General features: G+C 39.2%; 1 protein-coding gene across 1 annotated transcript in view; it reads right to left on the minus strand.

Annotated features, from left to right (window-relative positions):
* Positions 1-24,251: 24,251 nt before the first annotated feature.
* Positions 24,252-25,937, minus strand: part of ATP6V0A4 (ATPase H+ transporting V0 subunit a4) — an 87,095-nt gene continuing 85,409 nt past the window's right edge. The window contains exon 21 of the mRNA XM_077164384.1: positions 24,252-24,563. Within this exon, the coding sequence (XP_077020499.1) occupies positions 24,470-24,563 (94 nt within the window). The 3' untranslated portion in view covers positions 24,252-24,469. The remainder of the gene's footprint in view (positions 24,564-25,937) is intronic.

The following is a 25,937-nucleotide window of genomic DNA, read 5'->3' on the forward strand; positions in this document are numbered from 1 at the left end:
CTTTGTGGCATTTTAACTTGCCTTAGTTTTATCCCCACCCTCTCCAGCTCTGTAGGGACATTGGGAAAATAACAGTTCACACATTCCTAGTGCAACAGGCTTGGCAGACACTGCATGGAGCAGAATGGAGCTAGAAGGCTTTCAAAGCCCCATTCCCAAAGAATTGTCATTATTTGACCTGTCTGGGATTTCCCTGGTTTGCCTCATTTGCAAGATTGTCTGTACTTGACTTGACTTGGAGCTCAGACTGTGTAAAAGCTCACCTCTTCTTGGTGTGTGGGACTTCAAGTAAAAATTACAGCCAACTGTTTTAACTTTGCAGCTGCCTGAGTATTGGATAACAGCTGGGACAAACAACACACTAACAAATTCAGAAAGGAAGAGTGAAGAATTGATGTCCATAGAGTTCTGAAAATCTCTAACATATTGCTGGATACCTAAAGGGCCTATTTCATACACAGAACTGTGTTCATGCTCAGGAAAGACTAGAGAGAGCCCTAGTTTTCACTGCCAGATGACCTTGAAGTTCTGCACAAGTAGAAGTGAAGGCTAAGGAAGAGTTATCCCTTGGCTGGCTGAGTGTTAAAGGCATGCCTAACACACACACACACACACACACAGACTCTCAGAACAACTGACAGATTTCTTAGTTCTAGGGATTGAAGAAGATCTCTGCCTAATCATTAACTGACCACCAGGATAACTGAATAGAAACTTCAATGGCCACACGTAAAGAAATCTGACTTTTCAGAATCAGTTCAAAAAGTAACTAAATAACAAAACTATCATAAGCAACAACAATAAGAAACCCTAAACTGATTTCCAGATTTAAAATGCCCAGACAAAATAATACAAAACAAAAAATATGAAAATTGTAATGAAACAGGGGAAATATGGCCCATAAAAAGAAAAAAAAAACAACAAAAAAGTACCCCTGAAAAAGCCCAAGTTTTGGACTAACTATACAAGGACAATAAAGATATTTGAAATATTTCCAAAGAGTCAAAGGAAATCATGTCTAAAGTACTAATGGAAAGTATGAGAACAGTGCCTCACTAAACAGAGAACAATAAAGAGCTAGAAATTACATAGAAGTAACCAGACATGGGTTTGTTTCCCAGATCCTGCCCCCACCCCATACACACACAAAAGTAACCAGACAAATATATTCTGGAGTTGAAAGTCAAAATAATTGAAAGGAAATTCATTAGATGGGCTCAACAGCAAATTTGAGCAAGCAGAAAGAATCAGTGAATTTAAAAGACAAGTCAATTAGGACTAGTCTAAGAAACAGAAGAAAAAAAGAAATGAACAGGCCACAGAGAACTGTGGGACACTATCAAATGTATCAACATATGCATAATGAGAGTCACAAAGAGATGAGAGGAAAAGAAGAAAAACTAATGAAGAAAGAATAATTTGATGTAAAGAATTAATTTTCATGTCCAAGAAGCTCAATGATCTCCACTCCTAGGATAAAAAAAAAAAAATTCTAAGATATCCACACTTAGACAAGACACATCATAGTCAGAAATCAAAGAAAGAGGATGTATAAAGCAGCAAAAGAGCAGCAACATGTTACAACAACAACAACAAAAAGAACCTCAATTAGACCACCAGCTGATTTCCTGTCAGAAACTAGGGAGCCCAGAAGGCAACAAGATGATTTTCAAAGTACTGAAAGAAAAAAAATGTCAACCAAAAATTATTATATTCAGCAAAACTATCCTTCAAAAAAATGAAGACATTCTGAGATAAACATTAATGAGAGAATTTATCACTAGTAAACTTGACTTATAAGAAATACTAATGGGAATCCTTTAGGCTGAGATGAAAGGACACTAGACAACAACTTGAATCTGCATGAAGAAAAAAGAACACTGGTAAAAGTAACTATGAAAGAAAATATATAACAGCATAAATGTATTTTTGTTTGTAACTTATTTCAATCTGCTTAAAAAGACAACTACATAAGACAATAATCATAAACCTGTGATGATGGACACACACTGTATAAAGATGTAATTTGTGTCAATAACACCACAAAGGAATGGTGGCAAGAAAGCTATATAAAAGCAAAGTCTTTGTACACTATTAAAATTAAGTTATGGCTGCATGGTGGTTCAGTGATAGAATGCTTGCCTTCCATGCAGGAGACCCAGATTCAGTTCCCAGACCATGTACCCCTCCCCCCCAAAAAAAATTAAGTTAGTATTAACCTGAAATAGATTGTCATAAATTGAGTTATTTATGGTAATCCCCAAGACAACCGCTAAAAAGTAACTAAAAATATATATAGTAAAAGAAATAAGGAAATCAAATGGTACACTTAAAAGATAGCTAGTTAATGGAAAATAAGGCAGTAATGAGAAAAACATAAGAACAAAGTAACATATAGACAGCACTGAATTATATATTTGAATGTGGTTAAAAGGGAACTTTTAGGTTGTATATGTTACCAGATAAACATTTTTAATAAACAGGACTGTACAACAAAAACAATGAATCCTACTATAAATTATATATTATAGTTAATAGCACAATCATAATAATATTTCACCAAGTATAGCAAATATACTAAAGCAAGGTGTTAATAATAGGGGGGTATATGGGAATGCTATTTTTTGCCTGGTTTTTGTATAAACCTACAACTTCTCTAATTAAAAAAACCTTTAGATATATAGAAACAAATAGCAGAACAGTAGCAATAAATCCTACCTGGTCAGTAATCAGATTAAATACAAGTAGATTAAACTCTCCAGTTAAATGGTAGAGGTTGGCAAAACAGACTTTTTAAAAAACACACATGATCCAACTATGTGCTGCCTATAAAAGATGACTTAGAGACAGAATCACATTCTCCCACCAAAATTAAAAGGCCTGTTTAGGTTTGACTTATTGGCCCTGTGGGTCCAAACCCATTTGTGACTAGGACACAGAAAGAGAAGCCATGGGAGCAGCCAGAAGCTGAAAGTCAACAGAACCTGAAAGAGAGGAGAAGATGTCACCATGTATTTTAGTTTTCCTGGGCTGCTTAAACAAATACCATGGGTTGGACTGAGCAGTGGGAATTTATTTGTTCAGTTTTGAGACCAGAAAAATGTCTAACTCAAGTCAACATCAAGGTGTGAAAACTGTGACATTTTGGGGCTGCCTGCCACTGATCCTTGGTTACTCTGTCACATGGCAAGACATGTGGCAGCACTTGTTCTTAGAACATTTGCATTAATTCAGAAAAAGAAATAAAAAGACAATAGAAAAAGAAATAAAATGAACACAGAAAAGAAAAAAAAAAGAATATCCTTCTTTTCAAAAGGACTCTACTAATAAGATTAAGATCCATCCTGATTAAGTGGGCTGTAACTGGTTTTTCTAAAAATATTTTTATTGATAAATCTTCACACATATACAATCCATACACGGTATAAAATCAATGGCTCACAATATCATCACATAGTAGTATATTCATCGCCATGATAATTTTTTAGAACATTTACATCACTCCAGAAAAAGAAATAGAAAAAAGAAAAAACCTCATCTATGCCATACATCTTACCCCTCCCTTTCATTGACCACTAGTATTTCCATCTACCCAATTTACTTTTGTCCTGTTTGTCCCATTTTGTCCTGTTATTTTTGTACTGCTTGTCCCCCCTATAATTTATGTTTTTAATCTATATATTTTTACGCATCTGTCCATATCCTGGATAAAAAGAGCATCAGACACAAGGTTCTCACAATCATACTGTCAATTGTAAACTTTATATCTTTATACAATTGTCTTCAATATCAAGCTACTAGAACACAGCTCAACAGTTTCAGGTACTTCCCTCCGCCCACTCCAACACACCATAAATTAAAAAGGGATATCTCTATAATGCGTAAGAATAACCTCCAGGATAACCTCTCAACTCTGTTTGAAATCTCTCAGCCACTGACATTTTATTTCATCTCATTTCTCTCTTCCCCCTTTTGGTCAAGAAGCCTTTCTCAATACCTTGATGCTGGGTCCCAACTCATCCTGGGATTTCTGCCCCACATTTCTATGTAGATTTATACCCCTGGGAGTCATATCCTATGTAAGAGGGAGGGCAGTGAGCTCGCCTGCCAAATTGGCTTAGAGAGAGAGGCCACATCTGAGCAACAAAAGAGGTTCTCTGGGGGTGATTCTTGGGCCTAATTTTATGTAGGCTTAGCCTATCCTTTGTAGGAATAAGTTTCATAGGGGTGAACTCCAAGATTGAGGGCTCTGCCTATTGATTTGGCTGTCCCTACTGCTTGCAAGAAAATCAGAAAATCTCCAAATGGGGAATATGAATATTTCTTCCTTTCACTCCATTCCCCCAAGGAGACTTGGTGGATACTTCTTTATTCACTGCCCAAATTACTCTGGCATTTATCAGGACATCACACTAACCTGGACAAAGCAACAAAATCTCATGTCCTATTCAAGATTCCACATACTTATGGCAAAGCATCCTTTATGACTGCAATGAAAAAAATTACAAATCAACAACAGAAAGAATTGGAAAATTCAAAGTATGTGGAAGTTAAACACAGACACTTAAACAATCAATGATCAAAGAATGAATTTGGACCTCTACCTCACACTATTTACAAAATTACCTCACAATGTATCAAATTCATTGCCTACCTTGGCATTGCCAGGAGCAACCCCTTTTCTGAGAATTAACAGGGGCTTTCCAAAGAGTTAAAAATAAAAGTGGGGACTTTCTGAAGAAATAAAATGCACCCTACAAAAGTTGTGATTTAAGCCACAATTAGAAATAGCCAACAGAAATAACCTATCAGAAATAGACAAATATACTGTAATAACAAAACTATGATTATTGTCTGCTTTATAAGGCCTTCTTTTATAAGAAATCTAAATGTCAGCCAATTATTATAATTTCCCTTTTGGAAGTCCATAATAGTCTTTATGAGCCAATTTAAGTTGCTAACTATTTTAGGACTCCTACTTCAGTCAGATCTTTCCCTGCTTGAGCAGTTTCTCCATCAATAAAACCATTGTATTGATTATTATTGTTGTTTCCAATTTCTTTGACAATCTAAATGTAAGCACTAAATTATGTATTTCTTAAACAGATAAACAACAGAGAATGACAAGCATTAGCAAGGATGTGGCGAAACTGGTACCCTGATACATGGCTCATAGGTATATAAATGGTACAACTACCGTGGAAAACAGTTTTGCCATTCCTCAAAAATTAGATATAGAATTACCTTGAAACCCAGCAGCTACAATCTTAGATGTCTACCCAAGAGAATTGAAAACATATTCACGGAATATTTGTATATGGTTGTACATAGAGAATTATGCATAGTAGTCAAAAGGTGGGGAAAATACCCAGTGTCCATCAATTGATGAGTACATAAGCAGAATATGTTATATCCATACAGTGGAATATTATTCAGCTATAAAAAGGAATGGAATATCGATATGTGCTACAACATGGATGACTATTGAATGTATAGTGCTAAGTGGTAGAAGCTACACACAAAAGGCCAAATTTTGTATGACTCCATTTATATATGTCATGTCAGAACAGGCAAATCCATAGGTATAGAAAGTAGATTAGTGATCATCAGGGCTGAATAGGAGATAGGAGATAGGAGAGAATGGGGAGTGAGTTGTAATTGTTACAGTGTTTCTTTTGGTGGTAATAAAAATATTATAGAATTAGTGATGTTGCACAATCTTGTTAATATATTAAAAACAACTAAACTGTACACTTCACAATTGTGAATATTTTGTTATATTAGTTGTATTTCAATAAAAAAAGGAAAAAATAAAGGACTACATATCATTGCAGCGGACTTAAGATCTACAAGTAATTCTGGTCATTTTCAGCATTAGGGAATAAAACAATTTAGTTTAGGAGGAAAATAATTTGTTAAAATTCAGTTATAACTAAAATAATTAGCAATAAGTTAAATTTATGAATACTCAATCTCTCCCACCAGTCAAGTCTAATGACTTCTCACAACCATCTAAACAATTTTATGGTTTTAATAAACATACAAATTCACATTTTAGAGGAGTAATAAAACAATCGCCAGCATTTGAGTGGAAAGAAAATCAAACTCAAGAAATCTTACTATTGAGCAGAACAAGGTTTTACCTAATTAGTTAACTCCATGGGCCATAAATATTCTGCATCCTTCCCTTCTCTTATCAGGAAGGAAAGGTCATTTACCACAAAGTGAATGAAGGTCTTAGCACCAAGATATTTGCTTCATAGTTTCTCTTGGTCTAAAGCTGATACCACAAAAGGAGATTCACATTTGTGATTTCATATTTTTTTTTTGAAGAGGGGACTCATTTTACTCTATTTTTATAATATGAAGTAAATTAAAATGTTTCATGATTTTAGACAATTGATGAAATATATGAAAGAATTATTTATGCTCCTGACATTGGGCCTCTAGAGAAATAAATGTAGTGTTAGCATACAACATCTGGGCCAGGCATTAGTAATAAAGGTACATGGTCATAAAAGAGAAGTCTGTTTATTGATTTTCAGATTTGGAGTCAACATTTTAATAAAGCACATCGAGTTGATTGTGGCTTCAGAACTGAATGTTAATGTTGGTACCAGTAAGAGTAGGACAGCAGTTAGGGAAATGCAATTCAAAACCACAATGAGATATCACCTCACACCCACCAGAATGGCCATTATCAATAAAACAGAAAATGACAAGTGCTGGAGAGGATGTAGAGAAAGAGGCACACTTATCCACTGTTGGTGGGAATGTCAAATGGTACAACCCCTGTTGAAGGCAGTGTGGTGGTTCCTCAGGAAGCTAAGTACAGAATTGCCATATGATCCGGCAATACCATTGCTAGGCATCTACTCAGAGGACATGAGGGCAAGAACGCAAATGGACATTTGCACACGAATGTTTATAGCAGCATTATTTATAATTGCCAAGAGAAGAAAACAGCCAAAATGTCCATCAACAGATGAGTGGCTAAGCAAGCTGTGGTATGTACATACAATGGATTATGTAGCTGTAAAACAGAATAAAGTCATGAAGCATGTAACAACATGGATGGCCCTTAAGGACATTATGCTGAGTGAGATTAGCCAGAAACAAAAGGACAAACACTGTATGGTCTCACTGATATGAACTGACACTAGCAAATGAACTTGGAGAATTTCAGTTGCTAACAGAGACCATAGGAAGATAGAAATAAGTAGATATTAGGTAATTGAAGCTGAAGGGATACAGATTGTGCAACAGGACTGATTGTAAAAATTCAGAAATGGATAGCACAATACTACCTAACTGTAAAACAGTAATGTTAGAACTCTGAATGAAGCTGAGAATGGTAGAGGGAGGACGCCTGGGGGCACAAATGAAATCAGAAAGAAAGATAGACAATAAAGACTGACATGGTATAATCTAGGAATGCTTGGAGTGTATAATGATAGTGACTAAATGTACAAATTTAAAAATGTTTCTGCATAAGGAAGAACAAAGGAATGTCAATACTGCAGGGTGTTGAAAATAGATGATAATTAATATTTTAAAACTAACTTATGTGTGAAGCTAAAGCAAAAAATGTTTTTTGGTACAAAATTTATATTTTGACTAGTGCATTTCCTAATATAATTTATGTGGACAGCTTAATCGAACACCATAGTACTTGGAACCTTGGGTAAGGCATGAGATTTTGTAGGTGTGTCCAGAGTGATGCCCAGATAAATCCCAGAGCTATTTGAACAGTGAATAGGGAAGTATTTGCAGAGTACCCTAGGGGGAATGGTGAGAAAGGGGGAAAATTCAACTTCCCCAAGTGAAGAATTCTTGATCTTCTCACAGACAGTGGGGACAACCAAAGCAATAGGCCAAGCCTCCAATCTTGAGGTTTGTTCTTATGAAATTTAATCCCGTAAAGGATAGGCTAAGCCTACATAAAATTAGGCCTAAGAGTCACCTCCAAGAGAAACTCTTCTGTTGCTCAGATGTGGCCTCTCTCTCTCTTGGCCAACACAGCAAGCAAACTCACTGCCCTCCCCCTATCTATGTGAGACATGACCCCGAGGGGTGTGGACCTTCCTGGCAACGTGGATCCTAGAATGAGCTGGAACTCGGATTCAAGGGATTGAGAAAATCTCCTTGACCAAGGAGGGAAGAACAAAATGAGACAAAGTGGGGTGTCGATGGCTGAGAGATTCCAAACAGAGTTGAGAGGTTATCCTGGAGGTTATTCTTACGCATCGAGTGGATATCACCTGTTTAGTTAAGGTGTAATGGAGAGGCTGGAAGGAACTGCCTGAAAATGTGGAGCTGTGCTTTGGTGGCCATGTTTCTTAAAGATAATTTTATGATGATATGGCTGTCAGAGTAACTGTGTGGTTGTGAGAGCCTTGTGTCTGATGCTCCTTTTGTCTGCCTTATTGACGGACAAGTAAAACATGCAGATTAAAAATAAATAAATAATGGGGGAACAAATGTTAAAACAAATTTGGTAGATTGAAATTCTGGTGATTGGTGAAGGGGAGCGGTAAGGGGTATAGTATATATGAATTTTTTTCTGTTTTCTTTTTATTGCTTTTTCTGAATTGATGCAGATGTTCTAAAATGATCGTGATGATGAATATACAACTATATGTTGATAGTGTGAGTTATTGATTACATGACAAGAATGGAATGATCGTATGATAAGAATGTTTGTGTTTGTGTGTGGTTATATATCATAAATAAAAAATAAATTAAAAAAAAAGTGGGACAGCAAGATTGCACTTGACAAAGGACGGAGGTGAAAGTCCATGAGACACAATGGAAAGATGGGTAGACGTCCTGCTTAAAGAATCAACCTACTAGTTAAATTTATAAAATAAGAATTATAGCTATAAATATACTATTTACAATGACAAAAATGCCTAAGAGAATATGACAAATAAGATACCCATAAAATATCAGAAGGAGAAAGAGGAAGGGAAACTATGGCCAATAGCATCATCATTCTTAGTAATTGATTGGTACTGTAAAGAAGGATTTTATAAAGCTTAACAGTAGCTAATTTTTCTTGCTTAATTTTGCTATTTACATATATTTTAGCTTCTGAATGATAGAAATATCCAGCAAAAGTATTTGTGTCATTTTATATTCACTGCTATGCATTTGGTATGAGTTAAGAATTGTAAAGAAAAGAGTTATGGGCCCCATCAGGCTAAGAAAAACAACCTGGGACTTCCCAGGGGCGGTTATCTGCTGCCTTTGTTATGCAAGGTTATCTGCTACCTTAGTTATGCAAGGTTGTAACTGCCGGAGGAAGTTTATCTAAGAATGCAACTAAGAAGGTTGAGTAAAGGAGTTTTGCACAATGAGACAGCTGCTTCTTGCATGAAGCATCTCCCATGACTCATGCGCGAAAAATGTTTGTTATCTGCTTCTTACAAAATGTTTGTTATCTGCTTCTTGCAAAATGTTTGTTACCCATGCTCGACCCTCACCCCCCTCCTCCTACCCCATAAAAGCTTCCCCAAACCCAGGCTAGGGGCTCTCTGTTCCTGCGTGTTCAGTGAGCCCCACGCATGTGTGGTAAATAAACCCCTTGCGTGTTGCATGAGAGAACGTCTCTTGGAGTCCTCCTTTGCGTGGCAAAACTCTCGAATTCTTACATTTGGAGGTCCCACCGAGATCGGCTCTTCGTAAGGGGAGGCTCCAACAGCTCTTTCTCTCGGGGTAAGTGAGGCCTTTTTGTCTGAGGTGCAATTGCTTAGTCTGTCAGACTGGCAGTGACTGTCGGAGAGTTGCGTGAGCACTCCCTGACCGCAACCGGCAGACATGTCCAGGGGTTGCAGGTCACTCTCCCGAGGGATGCCTCGGGATTGGGGGACCTCCGGGGATGCCTGGAGGCTTCCTACAGGGCCGACTCTGATTCTGTTTCCCTTCTGATGGGGGGAGACTCGATCACAGTCATCAGGCCAGTCTGAGCTGTGTCTCTGAAACCGTGTAAACATGGTGTGCCGGCTCTGTGTGTGTCTGTCTGTATTTGTGTGTTGGGAATTGTTTTTGTTTTACCAAAGATGGGTCAGGGAATGTCGACTCCACTTTCTCTGACCTTAAGACACTGGTCGGAGGTCAGGGAAAGAGGTCAGAATCTATCTCTTATTGTAAAAAAGGCAAATGGCAGACCTTCTGCTCGGCCGGGTGGCCCTCTTTTAACGTGAGATAGCCTCGGGAAGGAGCTTTTCATCTACCCTTGATTCGGGCCGCAAGTCAGTCATCTTCCGCCCTGACCCGTATGGCCACCCGGACCAGCAGCCCTACATCATGGTTTGGCAGGACCTGTGTGAAAACCCACCTCCATGGGTAAAGCCATTTCTTACTCCTCTTGGTCAACATGACTCTCCCTCTGTACTCCCAATCAAGGTGCCAGGTCCTTCTCAAGCTCCGAAACTCTATCCTTCCTTACCTCCTGCAGTCCTACTGGAATCCTAATCGGATCTACTCCTCTTCGACGCAGGTCCTTCTTCCCCTCCTCCCTACCCTTCAGCTCTGGTACAGGACACCCCTTCTCTTAGCTCACCTTCTCCCTCCTCTAGTTCTCTCTCTCTGCCCTCTTCCATTCCCTCTCCACAGGTTCACCAACAGACGATCCCAGATGAACCAGGACCGGCACATAGTACACGAAGCAGACGAGCACAAAGCCCATCTGATGTGGCGGTCACTCTCCACCTCAGACCGTACGGGCCTCCAGTGGATGATAAACATGGGGGAGAAATGCCCGCTCTACAATACTGGCCCTTTTCCTCCTCTGACTTATATAACTGGAAAAATAATAACCCTCCTTTTTCCAAGGCTCCCACTAGGCTGACTGGATTGGTGGAGTCCCTTATATTCTCTCACCAGCCCACTTGGGATGATTGTCAACAACTCCTGGGGACTCTCTTCACCACGGAAGAGCAAGATTGGCTCCTCCTGGAAGCCAGGAAGCAAGTTCCCGGACAAGATGGGAGACCCACCCAACTCCAGGCATGTCATCGACGATTGGTTCCCGCTGCGCTGCCCTAATTGGGACCCAAACACCTCTGAAGGTAGGGAGCATCTGTCCATCTATCGCCAGACTCTAGTAGCGGGTCTCCGAGCAGCCGCATACCAGCCCATCAATTTGGCCAAGGTAAAAGAAATTATTCAGGGAGCAGACGAATCGCCCTCAGTCTTTTTTAAAAAAAAAAAAAACACTAATGGAAGCATACCGTAGGTATACTCCCTTTGACCCTCAATCAGAGGATCAAAGAGCCTCAGTGGCCATGGCCTTTATCGGCCAATCATCTCCAGACATTAGACGCAAGTTGCAGCTCTTAGACGGGTTGCAGGACCTAGCCTTGCGAGATTTAGTCAAAGAAGCTGAAAAAGTGTTTTATAAGAGAGAAACAGAGGAGGAAAAAGAACAAAGGAGAGAAAGAGAGAGAGAAAAAAAAGGTTAATAAAGGAAAAAAGAATAATACAGCTAATTAAGGACCAAATTAATTCTGCCCTAAGCAGGCCCATTCAAGTGCATTATCACCGGCTTCATCTCGCTAACCAAGGTATGAAACCAAAATATCTGACTGCTACCCACCCTCTCGGGTAAGAATCCCCACTCCTACGGGAGCAGCATACAACTCGAAAATATGCTTCTAGCTTATGCTGTGATTGGTACCGCTGGGTGCAAGGCAAAGCACTGCAAAGGAGGGCCAAAACAATTAAAGGCCATTTTCGAGCTCCTTGAGAAGTATGCCTCATCTTGCATAGAGGTTCACTCTGCAAAAATTCCTCTCCCCAGGAAAACAGAGCCACAAACAACCTGGGGGATGAGGCCTCTACTTCCCCCAGCAAAGGTTAATGCCAAAAGAATGCTGGATCAGCATTCTTCCTCCATCCTTTTAAAAAACAAAGGGAGGAAATGTTGGGGACAATTAAAATAGCATGTATAAAATCCACCCTCAGCGATGCTGGAAACATGCAACATGGCCGCCAGGGCTGAAACAAAGAACTAGCCATTGTCTACTGTGCTAGCCACCAAAGAGGCTCGGACCCAATAACCATGGGTAATAGGCAAGCAGATGTAGAAGCAAAAGTGGCAGCATTAAGGGACCCTGTAAACTTGGTCCTAGTAACCAAAGAAAACCAGCAACCCCCTGAAACACTATCTGAGGTTACACCCCAAGGAGAATCGGAATCCCTAGCTTACATACAGCAGGTCCACCAGCTCACTCACCTGGGGACAGGGAAACTACAGCAGCTCCTGCAAGACCAGAGGGAATTGTACCCTCTGGCAGCCTCAAAAAGGAAAGAACTGGCAGATCGCGTAGCCAGAGAATGTCAGGCGTGTCAAATTGTAAACGCCTACCCCACAAAAGCTCCTAACGGAAAAAGACTAAGGGGAACTCGACCTGGGCAGTTCTGGGAAGTCGACTTTACTGAAATTAAACCTGCAAAGTATGGACTTAAATACTTACTAGTTTTTATAGACACCTTTTCAGGATGGGTTGAAGCCTACCCAACTAAGAGAGAAACGGCCCAGGTTGTAGTCAAGAAGATTATGGAAGAAATTTTTCCCCGGTTTGGTCTACCAAAGGTAATAGGGTCAGATAACGGACCCGCATTTGTAGCCCAGGTAAATCAGGGTGTGGCCAGGATATTGGGGATTGATTGGAAATTGCATTGCGCATACAGACCCCAAAGCTCAGGACAGGTAGAAAGAATGAACAGGACAATTAAGGAGACCCTAACCAAATTAGCTATAGAGACTGGCTTGAAGGATTGGACCATGCTCCTGCCTTATGCCCTGTTCAGGGCCAGGAATACCCCCTCTGCTCTCATGTGTAATCTAACCCCTTATGAAATCTTGTATGGAGCGCCACCTCCAGTCAAGGACATGTCCTCCATTCTAGAAGTTAATAGGTCCCTTCATACCCCTTTGCTTGACAGGCTGCGAGCCTTAGAAAAAGCCCAGCGGTTCCTGTGGCGGCAGCTCTCCACCTCCTACCAGCCAGGGGACAACAGAACTCCGCATCAATATCAGGTGGGAGACTTCGTCTACGTCTGCCGCCACCAGGTACAGACTCTTGAACCTCGCTGGAAAGGACCGTATCAGGTATTCTTGACCACCCCCACTGCAGTCAAGGTTGATGGCATTGCATCCTGGATCCATGCATCTCACCTCAAACCTGCGCCTTCGCCCTCTGAGTCCCAATGGAAACTGGAAAAGACTGACAATCCTCTCAAGTTGCGGGTTCATAGGGCTACTACTCCTTCTCCTCCTTCCCCCAGGGGAACTCAATTCCAACCCGCATAAGCCTTGGAAATGGACAATATCCAGATGGGAAGATGGGAAGACTATAAAAACTTGGGAGGGAGCAGGAGAGTCTTCTTTTCTAATGACCCCTTGTAGTCTTACCATTCATTAATTGTGTTATAGGACCATGTATTCTAAATAGAATTATACAGTTTTTACAAAGGCAGATTGGAAATGTCAAATTAATGCTCATCAGACAACAGTACTCAGTATTAAATAACCCAGAAAATCTCTAAGATTAGAGATATGTACAAAAAGGAGTGGGGAATGTAAAGAAGGATTTTATAAAGCTTAACAGTAGCTAATTTTTCTTGCTTAATTTTGCTATTTACATATATTTTAGCTTCTGAATGATAGAAATATCCAGCAAAAGCATTTGTGTTATTTTATATTCACTGCTATGCATTTGGTGTGAGTTAAGAATTGTAAAGAAAAGAGTTATGGGCCCCATCAGGCTAAGAAAAACAACCCTGGACTTCCCAGGGGCGGTTATCTGCTGCCTTTGTTATGCAAGGTTATCTGCTGCCTTGGTTATACAAGGTTGTAACTGCCGGAGGAAGTTTATCTAAGAATGCAACTAAGAAGGTTGAGTAAAGGAGTTTTGCACAACGAGACAGCTGCTTCTTGCATGAAGCATCTCCCATGACTCATGCACGAAAAATGTTTGTTATCTGCTTCTTGCAAAATGTTTGTTATCTGCTTCTTGCAAAATGTTTGTTACCCATGCTCGACCCTCACCCCCCTCCTCCTACCCCATAAAACTTCCCCAAACCCAGGCTAGGGGCTCTCTGTGTAAGAATTCGAGAATTCGAGAGTTTTGCCATGCAAAGGAAGACTCCAAGAGACGTTCTCTCATGCAACACGCAAGGGGTTTATTTACCACACATGCGTGGGGCTCACTGAACACGCAGGAACAGAGAGCCCCGAGCCTGGATTTTGGGAAGCTTTTTGAGGGCCAGGATAAGGGGGTGGGGTTTGAGGGTTGAACATGAGTTACAGGTTCTGCTTTATGCAGGAAGTAGATAACGAACATTTTGCAAGAAGTAGATAACAAACATTTTGCAAGAAGCAGATAACAAACATTTTTCGCGCATGAGTCATGGGAGCTGCTTCATGCAAGAAGCAGCTGTCTCGTGCAAAACTCCCTTACTCAACCTTCTCAGTTGCATTCTTAGATAAACTTCCTCCGGCAGTTACAACCTTGCATAACCAAGGCAGCAGAAAACCTTGCATAACAAAGGCAGCAGATAACCGCCCCTGGGAAGTCCCGGGTTGTTTTTCTTAGCCTGATGGGGCCCATAACTCTTTTCTTTACAATCCTTCTTTACATAAGAAAAGTTAGCTACTGTTAAGTTTTATAAAATCCTTCTTTACATCTGTTCCTGCATGTTCAGTGAGCCCCACGCATGTGTGGTAAATAAACCCCTTGCGTGTTGCATGAGAGAACGTCTCTTGGAGTCCTCCTTTGCATGACAAAACTCTCGAATTCTTACAATACTGCTTTAAGTTGGTAAATCAAAAAATAAAGTATACTTATGCTTTTAATTATAAAGAAAAATTAAAAACAAACAATGAAAATAAATTTCTCTGGAAGGTGGGGAGTATTGAAGGAGGATATTACTTATTTCTATTATGAGTTCATCTGACTATTTGTTGCCATGTACATTATTTCAATTAAAATTTATGAATTTAAATAAATGCAACCAAAAACAAACTATCGGGAACAGATATGTTTAATAAAAGTACTTGTACATCAGGAAGAAAATGATAGAAGTTATGTCAAGAACATGAAGGGGCATCATCAAGTAAATACAGTGGCTAATAAATCTATATTCACTCTCATTTGAAACCATACAAATTGAAATGAGGTATCATTTCCCATATCAGTTTACCAAAAATTTTACAGATTAAGTATACCAAGTGTAAGGGAAACAGGCATTCAAACTGTTGGTGAAAGTGTAAACTGACAGACTTTCTAGAAGGCAATCAAGTAACAGATGTCGGGATGTTGCCTGAGCAATTTCATTCTTAGGATTCATTCTAATGAGATGGTCAAATAAGTGGACAAAGATACATGCATAAGGAAGTTCACATTGTTTTTAACAACAAAAGAATCAGATATGACCTAAATGTCCACGAGGAGAAAACTGACTAAACAAGTTATATCACAATCCTATAGTAGAATACCCTTTAAAACTCCTTAAGTAAAAGACTATTGAGTACTAAAAGCATTTTTCAATGTGAGTGTGTACGTGTGTATAGTGATCAATTCATAAAATTTCATTTAAATATATACATTTACAGACAAGAAGATTCCAGATGTCCAAAACTCTGTTTAGTCTTTCAACAAATATTAGTTGAACACTACTATGTATCAGACAATGAAAAGTATACCTGCCCTCAAAGAACTTGCAGTCTAATGAGGAATAAAGGCAAATATTCAGGTATGATAAGTATGGTCATAGGGTGAAATGGAGGGTTCTCTGAGAATGCAGGGAGAGGCCCTGCTCTAGGGAGTCCTGAGACATAAGGGAATTCTCTGCTGTCAGGTCTACCTTGCATCTGAAGGTAGAACAGGAGTTGGTTAAGAGAAAAAGAGTGGGGAAAGAATTAGCTATTGGTAGGAAAATTGGGAGTTATTATTTGTTTTTCTTTATACTTTTTCATATGTTTGGATTTCTAAAAGTACTATTCCTTTCACCACAAAAAAATTCTTTTGTTACCAAAGACAGTGGATTCTTTTACCTAATGCACTCAAATGACCAATTCTTGAGACACCGGAGTTTCAAACAGAGAAAAAGTATATTGCTAGGCGTGAAGCAGGAGAGCAGATGGCCTATTGGCCCAAAAATCTGTCTACCCAAACTACAGCAATTCTAATAGTTTTATAGTATTAAAAGATTGGCAGGTTTTAGGATAATGAGCACAATGGCTCCCGACGATGTAATTAGAGGTCATTTTATTGAGCATGCTCAGATTGATTACATGTTTAGTCACAGAAGGTATGTAGGAAAATGGCAATTTTAATATGATGTTGGGCATAAACTTTTGTATTATAAGAGGTACAGGTGACTTATAGGTTAGTCTAAACTACTGTGCATATCTGGTAGGCCCATTCTGGCTAGATTCAACTTCAGTTATCCAAGTTATTGAGGTAACTTTGCACTTGGGGTGGGTTAGTTCTGGGCTGACACAAGTCCCTTCATTGATAAACATTAGGGGCTGTCTTTAGTGATCACAAGACTCTAAAATAAAAAAACAGATCAAATGGACACAGGTGAAGGATAATCACAAGGTTTTTACAATCCAAAGGGCACAAAATAAAGGCTGTACAATTGTAACCAGAGATCAAGGTAGCTGGACTTCAGAGATTTCAGTTATTTCCCTGTCTATTCAAAAATATACCAGAAAGTAAAAATCATTATCTATATAATGATTCAGTAATCATAATCATCATCCATTAAATCTTAACTTCTTGGTTACATCTTTGGAAAAAAAAAACCAACCAGCGAGACCGGACTTGACACGCCACTAATAGAGCTCACTATCCCACAGCCCTAGGCAGGCCTATTGTACCACTTGTCCCCATCTTCCCTCCATCACAGGGCACGACCTACTGGGCACTTGACCTGGAAACCCAAATCATTCACTGCCCAGGACTGGGCAAGGTGGCCACCAGGTGGCCTGGCCCAAGGACTCTGCTCAGAGTAGGCTGGGCCCATCTGATTTTTATTCTTGGGGACTTCTGTAAACAGAAGAGCTACCTTGAAAAGGGATAATATTTGAGAATATTCTGAAAAATAAGATCAATCTGAGAGGGGATGACTTTATCAATATTTAAATATATTGCAAATAAATAATAGTTGTGACAGTGATACAACTGTAGAAATAATTATCAGTGGAAATGCACATAAATTTAACACAGAATCAAAGAGACACCATAGCACACAGAGAATATTTTTTAAATGAACACGAAATTTTGGATAAAACCTTAAATTCACCCCTTACGTCGTAAACTTTAAAAATGAAGACATACGTGTATAAAATGGAACTGGAAGCTGAGAAAATGGTGCCTAGATCAGGTTAATTATCTCCTTAAAGAAATAACTTTTTATGCAATAAACATAAATCACAGAGGCAAAGAAACAGACTGGGCTTTTAGATGTTTACCTTTAAAATTTAGAAGTAGCACATTTAAAATTAAAAGAGAAAATGTATTTCAAAAAATATAATACAGTTATCCAGTAAATGTTTGTAGTAGATATAAATCACAAATTACAAGAAAAAAATTGATTAATGGACAAATTTATCAACAAAAATCTCACATGAGGATATAAGAATTGTAAACAAAAAAATGAAAAACAGAAATCTTTTCATCCTCTATAATAACTGACAAATTACAATAATAAAATATCTTGAAGTGCCATTTTTTAATTACTAAGTTAACAAACATAGGAAAGAAAGAAGAAGGGAAGAGGAAGCAGGGATGGAGAAAAGTAAGAGGAGGAAAGGGGGAGGGAGAAAGCAAGTTGGGTAAAGGAAGTGGAGATAGCAGGGTAGTGTAACTGAGAAATGGAGATTTAACAAATATGACTTCATATTCAGTCAGTATAATGACTGAATCATTATACGGATGCCTTTCTCTTACTTCCCAGTGTATTGTAGAATAGCTAAAAGGAAGTACCTAAAATACTGAAACCCATTCAATTGCAAATTGTATTAACCTTATGACTGGCACCACCTTGTACCTCCTTATTCTGTTTTACAACTTTAGGGTCTAGAGTTCTATAATCACTAGAAAACCCTCTAATGTTAACGAAGGAATTTCCATCAGCTGAAACTAATCATTGACTATTCTTGTAATGGCTAGCTTAGTTCTACCCTAGCTCCAATTCTTTACATTTGTAAATTGTAGTTGCTTATACTTTATTGTAATGGTAACAACTCCATCTTCTCTTGATTTGAATCCATAAAATCCATCGACTCAGGGAGACAGCTTTTTAGGTTAAAAGGCCACCTGATTTCCAGCTTGACAATAAACTGTCTTTGAAACCCAGGTGTCATAGATGGCTGTTATGTGCATGGGGCAAAGAACCTTGCTTTTGTTCCCTATCAGCGGGAGGGAAGAGGAAAGAAAATAAGGTGGTCCTTAGGGTGAGAAGGAGATTAAATTGATTGCATTTCTTATTATTCATCTGAAAACAGAAATAATCCTAGCTATCTGTGGGAGAAGTAGTTTGCTACCTACCCATTAACATGTCTTCCCTCGTACTTTGCTAATGGGAAGTAGCAATTGAGATGCACATGGGGTTGTTGGGAATGGGGGGGTGGGGTCTAGAGAAGCCCTTTTTTGCTACTTTCCTCTTCCTCTTCCCTCTGTTGGAGCTCCAGCAAGCATCTTGGATCATGACACAAATGTGAGGAGGGAAATTATAGGCTAAATCTGGCAGAGCAGAAGATGTGAACAGACTGGGCAACTGATGACTGGGGAGCGCTCCTGCAGAACTTGGACTGCTCACCTCCAGAAATCCTTTATGTGTGTGTGGGGGGGGAAATAAAGCTTTCACTTATTTAAGCCACTGTTATTTCGCATCTCTGTTTCTTGCAATTCTTAACAGAGAGCGTTCTCTTTAAGGATGTCCTGAGGGTTAAATGCGACAATGTTTGAGAAGTAGGGCATGGGGCCCAGCACATCATCATCACACGTGGTAGCAAGTACTATTGTTTTTCATCTCTGAGTAAAGGTATCAGCTAAATTTCACTATAATCCAAATCAAATACACTTAAAGTATGTTTTTAAGTATCTTTGCAGTCGTCCAATATGTATCTCTCCCAAAGATGTGTACTGCTAACATTAGAAAACACTGGGATCAAATGCAAAAATTAATCGAAGGAAAAAGAAGTTGTTTTCTTAAATAAGTTGATTTTATTTTAAGGGTGAATGTAAGTGTTGTTAAGAAACCCTCACAGAGGCTACATTCCCATTGGAAAATAAGCCTGTAAAACCTCGCAACCAGGTGTATGGCACTGGTATCCTACACAAACCAGGCAACTCATTTTATGAGAGGCAGAATAAAACAGGGTCATTTTAGCCAAAAACATCCCTGTTATTCTGAATTGCCTTAGATGGTAAAAATCAGTATGTTTTAGAAGGAAAAGCTTCCAAACTTCAGTTCTTCCAAAGGTCTAGTTGGTGCAAGGGGGCGGAGTAGGTGGGGAAAAAAAGGGCAGGGAGTGATGTATGACTCACTCAAACTCCATTCAAAGGAGCAAGTCAAAGGTAGCCAGCCTGGCCTGGCCACCACTAGCAGCTTCAGTGTCTGCCAAGCTCAATATTGATCTTTATAACGCATGCCCCTTGTAGAAGGTCAAGGCTCAAATGGGTTCCCAATGTCAGGGGAAGTTGCCAAGGGATGGGAAGACAGATGTACAAGTTTAAGTTTAGCTGCAAGAGAAAGTTCTCATTGTTGCTGTATTATATAGGCCTTCAACAACAGAATTCCTCTGGTAGGGCGTGTTTGGGGGCAGTGTGAGCTAATGAAGATGAGGAGTTTGGTAATCACACTCCTGCATACTGTAAGGGAGGACACTAGAACACTAACTCCGAATTAGTTAAGGGACCATTTCAGCCAGATTCATGAAGAAAGGACAAAATGTTTCATACAGATGTAATAGGTGAAAAATATGAAGAACATTACTGAGAGTCAGATCTCAACTCTGAGAAGGACTGTTGGTAAAGCAGAGTGGATGGCTTCTATTCTTTGGCTCTATAAATCATTATAAATCCCACCTAACCTAAGGAAGGGTAGATGGGTTGTTGGGTAGTCAGACCAATCTGGGAAAAGAGGGAATAACACAGGGGAGAAATGATCAGCTCTCTCACCAGCAGCTCCCCCAGAGCTACGCAGTGAAAGTAACCCATGAGAGACCTTGAAGAAACTGCATCACAGTAAGAACCGAAATAATGGGGATTTACTCTGAATTTAAAGTTTCAGAGTTCAAATTTCGTTATCACAAATTCTAAGGGGCTGGCTGTCACTTTATTCTAATATATTTTGCTATACTGAACTTTTCAACTGAAAAGATGGGGCCTCTGTAGATCTTTGTTAAACCAGATTTTTGGTGTATGCAATGTAATTTCTTTTGCAATATCAGCAGTTAAAAGAGAAAACTTCTCATATCCCATTTGCCTTCAACTGAGCATTAATAGTCAAAGTCTTAAGCAACAGTAAAAATAAATCCAGATTCATGTCTTCTATAAGAAAGTTTCTTACCTCTGTATGTTGCTTGGAAATCTTTCCAGTTGGGGGCTCTTTTGCTCCCCTTTACTACAGCCAAGTCATACACAGAAGCTGACCTCTTGGAAGCTTACTGACTTGCGTTTCCAAGAAGTATACCCCCCTGGTCTTATGCTTCCCCTTCTCAGTTCTGTGAACAGGATTCTTTAAGGAACAAGCTCACATCCTGGGCAAGTGAGTGACACCTGGGTCACACCTCTTCTCCACAGCCCTTCACCTGATCCCTTTTTAAAGGAGAAATTACATCTCTTATTGAGGACAGACTCGTCAGCTTCTGAAGAAATGCTAGGTCCCCAGGAAGGCTAGGGGATTTTCTGAAAGTCTAGGGGTCTAAGAAAGGGGCAAAGGGAAGTTTTGCCCTTCCAAACATTTTCTCATAGCCACCACTATGTTTAGAAGGAAAGGGCAAAAAGATTAATGATCCATCTAATCCTAGATTTTTTAGACAGCTGTTGAGAAGAGTCAGTGGAGAGCTGAGGGCCTGGAAATGGCCCACTGATCTTGGCAGCATGGGGATTTACTGGGCTTCTTATAACCACCATGTATATAATGCTAGTTTCTTCTTTTATTTGGTCATCCATTAACTGAGCACATCCCTGTGTCCACTGGGTTACAGCTCTAACCCAAAGAGGTGGAGATCACTAGCCCTATTTTGACGGTGAGGGAAACAACTCCATTTCTTGCCCAACAGCATATACGACAAATTATCAGTTTGAACATAAACATACTCTTCTTCTAATTCCAACTTTCAGTACCATGCTCAACTTATTTTATTCATTAAATGAATATTTATTGAGCATCTAACATGTACTTAAACTGTGCTAGGCAAGTCATGACACTGACATGGAAGGTGACTTGGAAGCTACCTTTTGGGTATGAGCAGACATTGACGCCTGCAAAGAGGAATGAATTCCACAAGCATGGTTGCAACTACTGCAAGGAGAGCAGGTGGATTAAAAAAGAGGCCAGCCTCCTAGAATGAGCTGAGACTCGGCATCAAGGAACTGAGAAAAACCTTAGAATGAGCTGAAACTCAGCATCAAGGAACTGAGAAAAACCTTAGAATGAGCTGAAACTCAGCATCAAGGGATTGAGAAAACCTTCTGGACCAAAAGGGGGAAGAGTGAAATGAGACAAAGTGTCAATGGCTGAGAGATTCCAAACAGAGTCGAGAGGTTATCCTGGAGGTTATCCTTACGCATTGAGTAGAGATCACCTTGTTATTCAAGATGTAATGGAGAGGCTGGAAGGAACTGCCTGAAAATGTAGAGCTGTGTTCCATGTTTCTTGAGGATGATTGAATAATGATATAGCTTTCACAATGTGACTGTGTGATTGTGAAAACCTTGTGCCTGATGCTCCTTTTATCTACCTTGTCAACAGAGGAGTAGAACATATGGAATAAAAATAAATAATAGGGGGAACAAATGTTAAAATAAATTTAGTTTGAAATGCTGGTGATCGGTAGAAGCGAGGGGTGATGGGTATGGGAGATAGAATTTTTTTTCTGTTTTCGTTTTATTTCTTTTTCTGTTGTCTTTTTATTTCTTTTTCTGAACGGATGCAAATGTTCTAAGAAATGATGAATGTGCAACTAAGTGATGATATTGTGAATTACTGATTATCTACGTTAATGTTATATTTCGTTTGTTAAATTTTTTTAAATTAATAAATAAATTAAAAAAAAAAAAAAGAGGCCAGCCAACATGGGACGGAAATCCTAGAACGAGCTGGAACTGATTCAAGGGATTGAGAAAATCTCCTTGACCAAGGGGCGAAGAGCGAAATGAGACAAAGTGGGGTGTCGATGGCTAAGAGATTCCAAACAGAGTCGAGGGGTTATCCTGGAGGTTATTCTTACGCATTGAATGGATATCACCTGTTTAGTTAAGGTGTAATGGAGAGGCTGGAGGGAACTGCCTGAAAATGTGGAGCTGTGCTCCAGTGGCCATGTTTCTTGAAGATAATTGTATGATGATAAGGTTGTTGCAGTGTGACTGTGTGATTGTGGGAGCCTTGTGTCTGATGCTCCTTTTGTTTACCTTATCAATGCACAAGTAAAAGATATGTATTAAAAATAATAAATAATAGGGGGAACAAATGTTAAAATAAATTTGGTAGATTGAAATGCTGGTGATTGGTGAAGGGGAGGGGTAAGGGGTATGGTATATATGAATTTCTGTTTTCTTTTTATTGCTTTTTCTGAATTGATGCAAATGTTCTAAGAAATGACTATGAAGATGAATATACAACTATGTGATGATAGTGTGAGTTACTGATTATATAAAAAGAACAGAATGATCATATGATAAGGATGTTTGTGTTTGTATGTGGTTATGTATTATAAATAAAAAATAAATTAATTAGAAAAAAAAGGCCAGCTGCAGTAGTTTGAATGACCACCCAACGTTATCAGAGCTTGAGTGCTAGAACCTGTAAACGTTACCGTGCTTGAAAGACGGGGCTTTTGCAGGTGTGATTAATTTAAGGCTCTTGAGATGGGGAGATCAACCTGCTTTCAAGGCAGGGTCTAAATGCAACAAGTGTCGGTATCTGAGAGGGAAAGGGAGACTTGACACAGCAGAGATGGTGATGAGGCCACAAGGCCGATGGAGTGCCGCAGATGGCAGCCAGGCAAGCTGGAAAGGGCAGGGAAAGAATAATCTCTCAGTGCTTCAGGCGGGAGCATGGTCCGGCCAACACCTGATTTCGGCCCAGTGATACTGACTTAAGACTTGTGGATTCCAGAACTGCGAGAGAATACATTTATAAACTTATTATATAATTTAAGAAAAAAAAGGGAGGGGGGCTGCTGATCCAAAGGTGACTTTAAATTACTTAGCACTTCTGGAATCTTATTTATTAATAACAAAAATTTGGTCCTAAATAAGATACTCTGTGAAAGAACTTCATAGGTTGTAAAGCCCTACACAGTGTTAATTAATGCTTACTCTACCATTGTAGTTACCACAGAGGTTATAATTAACCTGGATAAAGGCCTTTCAGACAAAATAGTTGTTAGAGTGTATTTTTCCCACACAGCTCTTGGGAATTTCCCAATTCGGGTGCCTGAAGAAATTACTTCAGGGCTGCTGGATTCAGAGGGTAGTAATAAGGCAGAATGCTAGGGGTCTCCTTCCTGATATGTAATTCTTCAGAATTTACCCATACCTCATTCTTCAGTTACTCCAGCAAAATTTGCATTGTCAGTAAATAGTAAACAAAGCTCCTGATGATGTAATGTTGTCACACTTCATTCCAAAGGATTTAACAATGCAGAGAGCCACACAGGGGACAGGGCCTGCCCTTTCCAAACAGAGAACATTATCTGTTCTTCCTACATCTGGAGTGAAAATTCATGAGAACCTTTCTAATCTTGTAATGCTAAGCCCCAGTCAGGGTAAAAGCAGGTTTGAGGAAGGGGGAAATGAGGGAATAAAATAAATATAATCTTTCTCTAGGATTAGTTTATGCAACTTGATTGTTCAGCTTTGGCCTGTAATAGCCAATACTAAATTTTAAATAAAGACACCTTAAAGAAAAAGTGCGTGACCCAGATATTTTTTCTTGAATATATATATATATATATATATATATATTTGAAAAAGCAAGAAACGCCATCCCCTCCCCATTTCTCAATCATTTTATTATTCAGTAATTAAGATTCCCACATGAGATCAAATGACTTGCCAAAGTATTTCCTCTTGGACATGGTTAAATCCTATCAAATCCCAAGGATTAGGACCAAATAATAGATGGCTTTATGCCTCAGTTTAGCCAAGAATCATCATCCTGTTGAACGCCCTTCAGAGGCCAACATCAAGACAAGGTTGGACTTCGCGTGGATCTGAGCCTACTCCTCCACTGTCCCATCCAGGATGCGCTTAAAGGAGAATGGGCAAAACTTGTACCCGGTCCCAGCGTAGAATTTGTTCTGGAACTCCACCCTGTTATCAGAGGGCAAGAAAAGGGGGATTAAATGCTTAGGTTAAAGGATCACAGCTTGAAGGAAGAAGAACGTCTGTAAAATCAACACAGGGTGAGAGAGGCATGCCAGGGAGGGCAGCCCAGGTGGATGGTTGCCACCACAATCCTCGGCCTCTGGGGCTTTTCCAAACCCTTCCCCCACCTGCCCTTCCCCTTCTCCAGCCCTCTGCCTGAGACCCCATAGCCCATAGCAGCACAACCTCTTCCCCAGAGAATGAACCTCCCCAGGCTCCAACACAAGCAAAAACATATTCACTCCGCAGCTTTACCCAGTGTGCTGGGGTAAGATTCCGCTGTCTTCCATTGCCATTCTGATTTTAAATTTGTGGGGCTTATACTATTGCGGAACCAACAGAACTTTGCCTTATATCTTATAGCTTACATAACTGACACTATATATGATAATGTGCTTTATTGTGTTAGAGTTAATTTCCCTAATGACAAGGTGGGGAAAGGATGTTATAACCTGAGGCAGAGGACACTGTGATTCTCTCAACTCAATGCACAAGCATAACATTTTTTTTTTCATGGAGGGAGGGAGGAAACATCAGGAAAAGCTGAAGACATCTGTTTGGCTTAAAGATATACACAGCACAATTCTTGGCTGAAATATGACCTGGGAGAAAACCAGAAGCCTAAACAAAGGCTTTCATATGCATAAACCTGCTGATGGACAATTGTATGGGGACACATCTCCTGCAGATGCCTTCCTCCTTGCAGTGCCCTCCCTCTCCAGAGGGTTGAGTACCTTGTTCTATTGGAATAACTGTTGTACTCAGCAGTAAGAGCCAAACATCTTAGAATGGCTTTGCATGCCCTCAAAAGCCTATTTCAGACCAGGTCACTCATTCTGAAGCTAATTTTGAAAACAAGTATTAATTTAACATTTAAGAGGGAAGGGGTGAATGGGAATAAGCACTTAATATAGGGCAACCACTATGAGTATGTGTTAGTGTATATATAATATTAATATATTAATATCAATATCAATTTATTATTAAAATATATATTACAAATATATATTTTAATATTTAATATTAAAAATATATTTTAATATTATAATATTAAAATATATTATTAAAATATATATTATTTAATATATATTAAAATATATATTATTTAATATATATTGAAATATATATTATTATTTATTATTAAAATATATATAATATATATATAAATATACATTAAATATATATCATTTAATGTTATTCTACAGGTGATTAAACTTGCACACTAAAAAAATGTGCAAGTTGCACACATTCCACACTGGATTACAACGTGAGCTCTGTTAGCTGGCCCATCAGCCCATCCCCTTTGCCTACTCCACCCTG

Source organism: Tamandua tetradactyla, chromosome 1 (genome assembly GCF_023851605.1).
Source record: "Tamandua tetradactyla isolate mTamTet1 chromosome 1, mTamTet1.pri, whole genome shotgun sequence".
Lineage (NCBI taxonomy): Eukaryota > Metazoa > Chordata > Mammalia > Pilosa > Myrmecophagidae > Tamandua > Tamandua tetradactyla.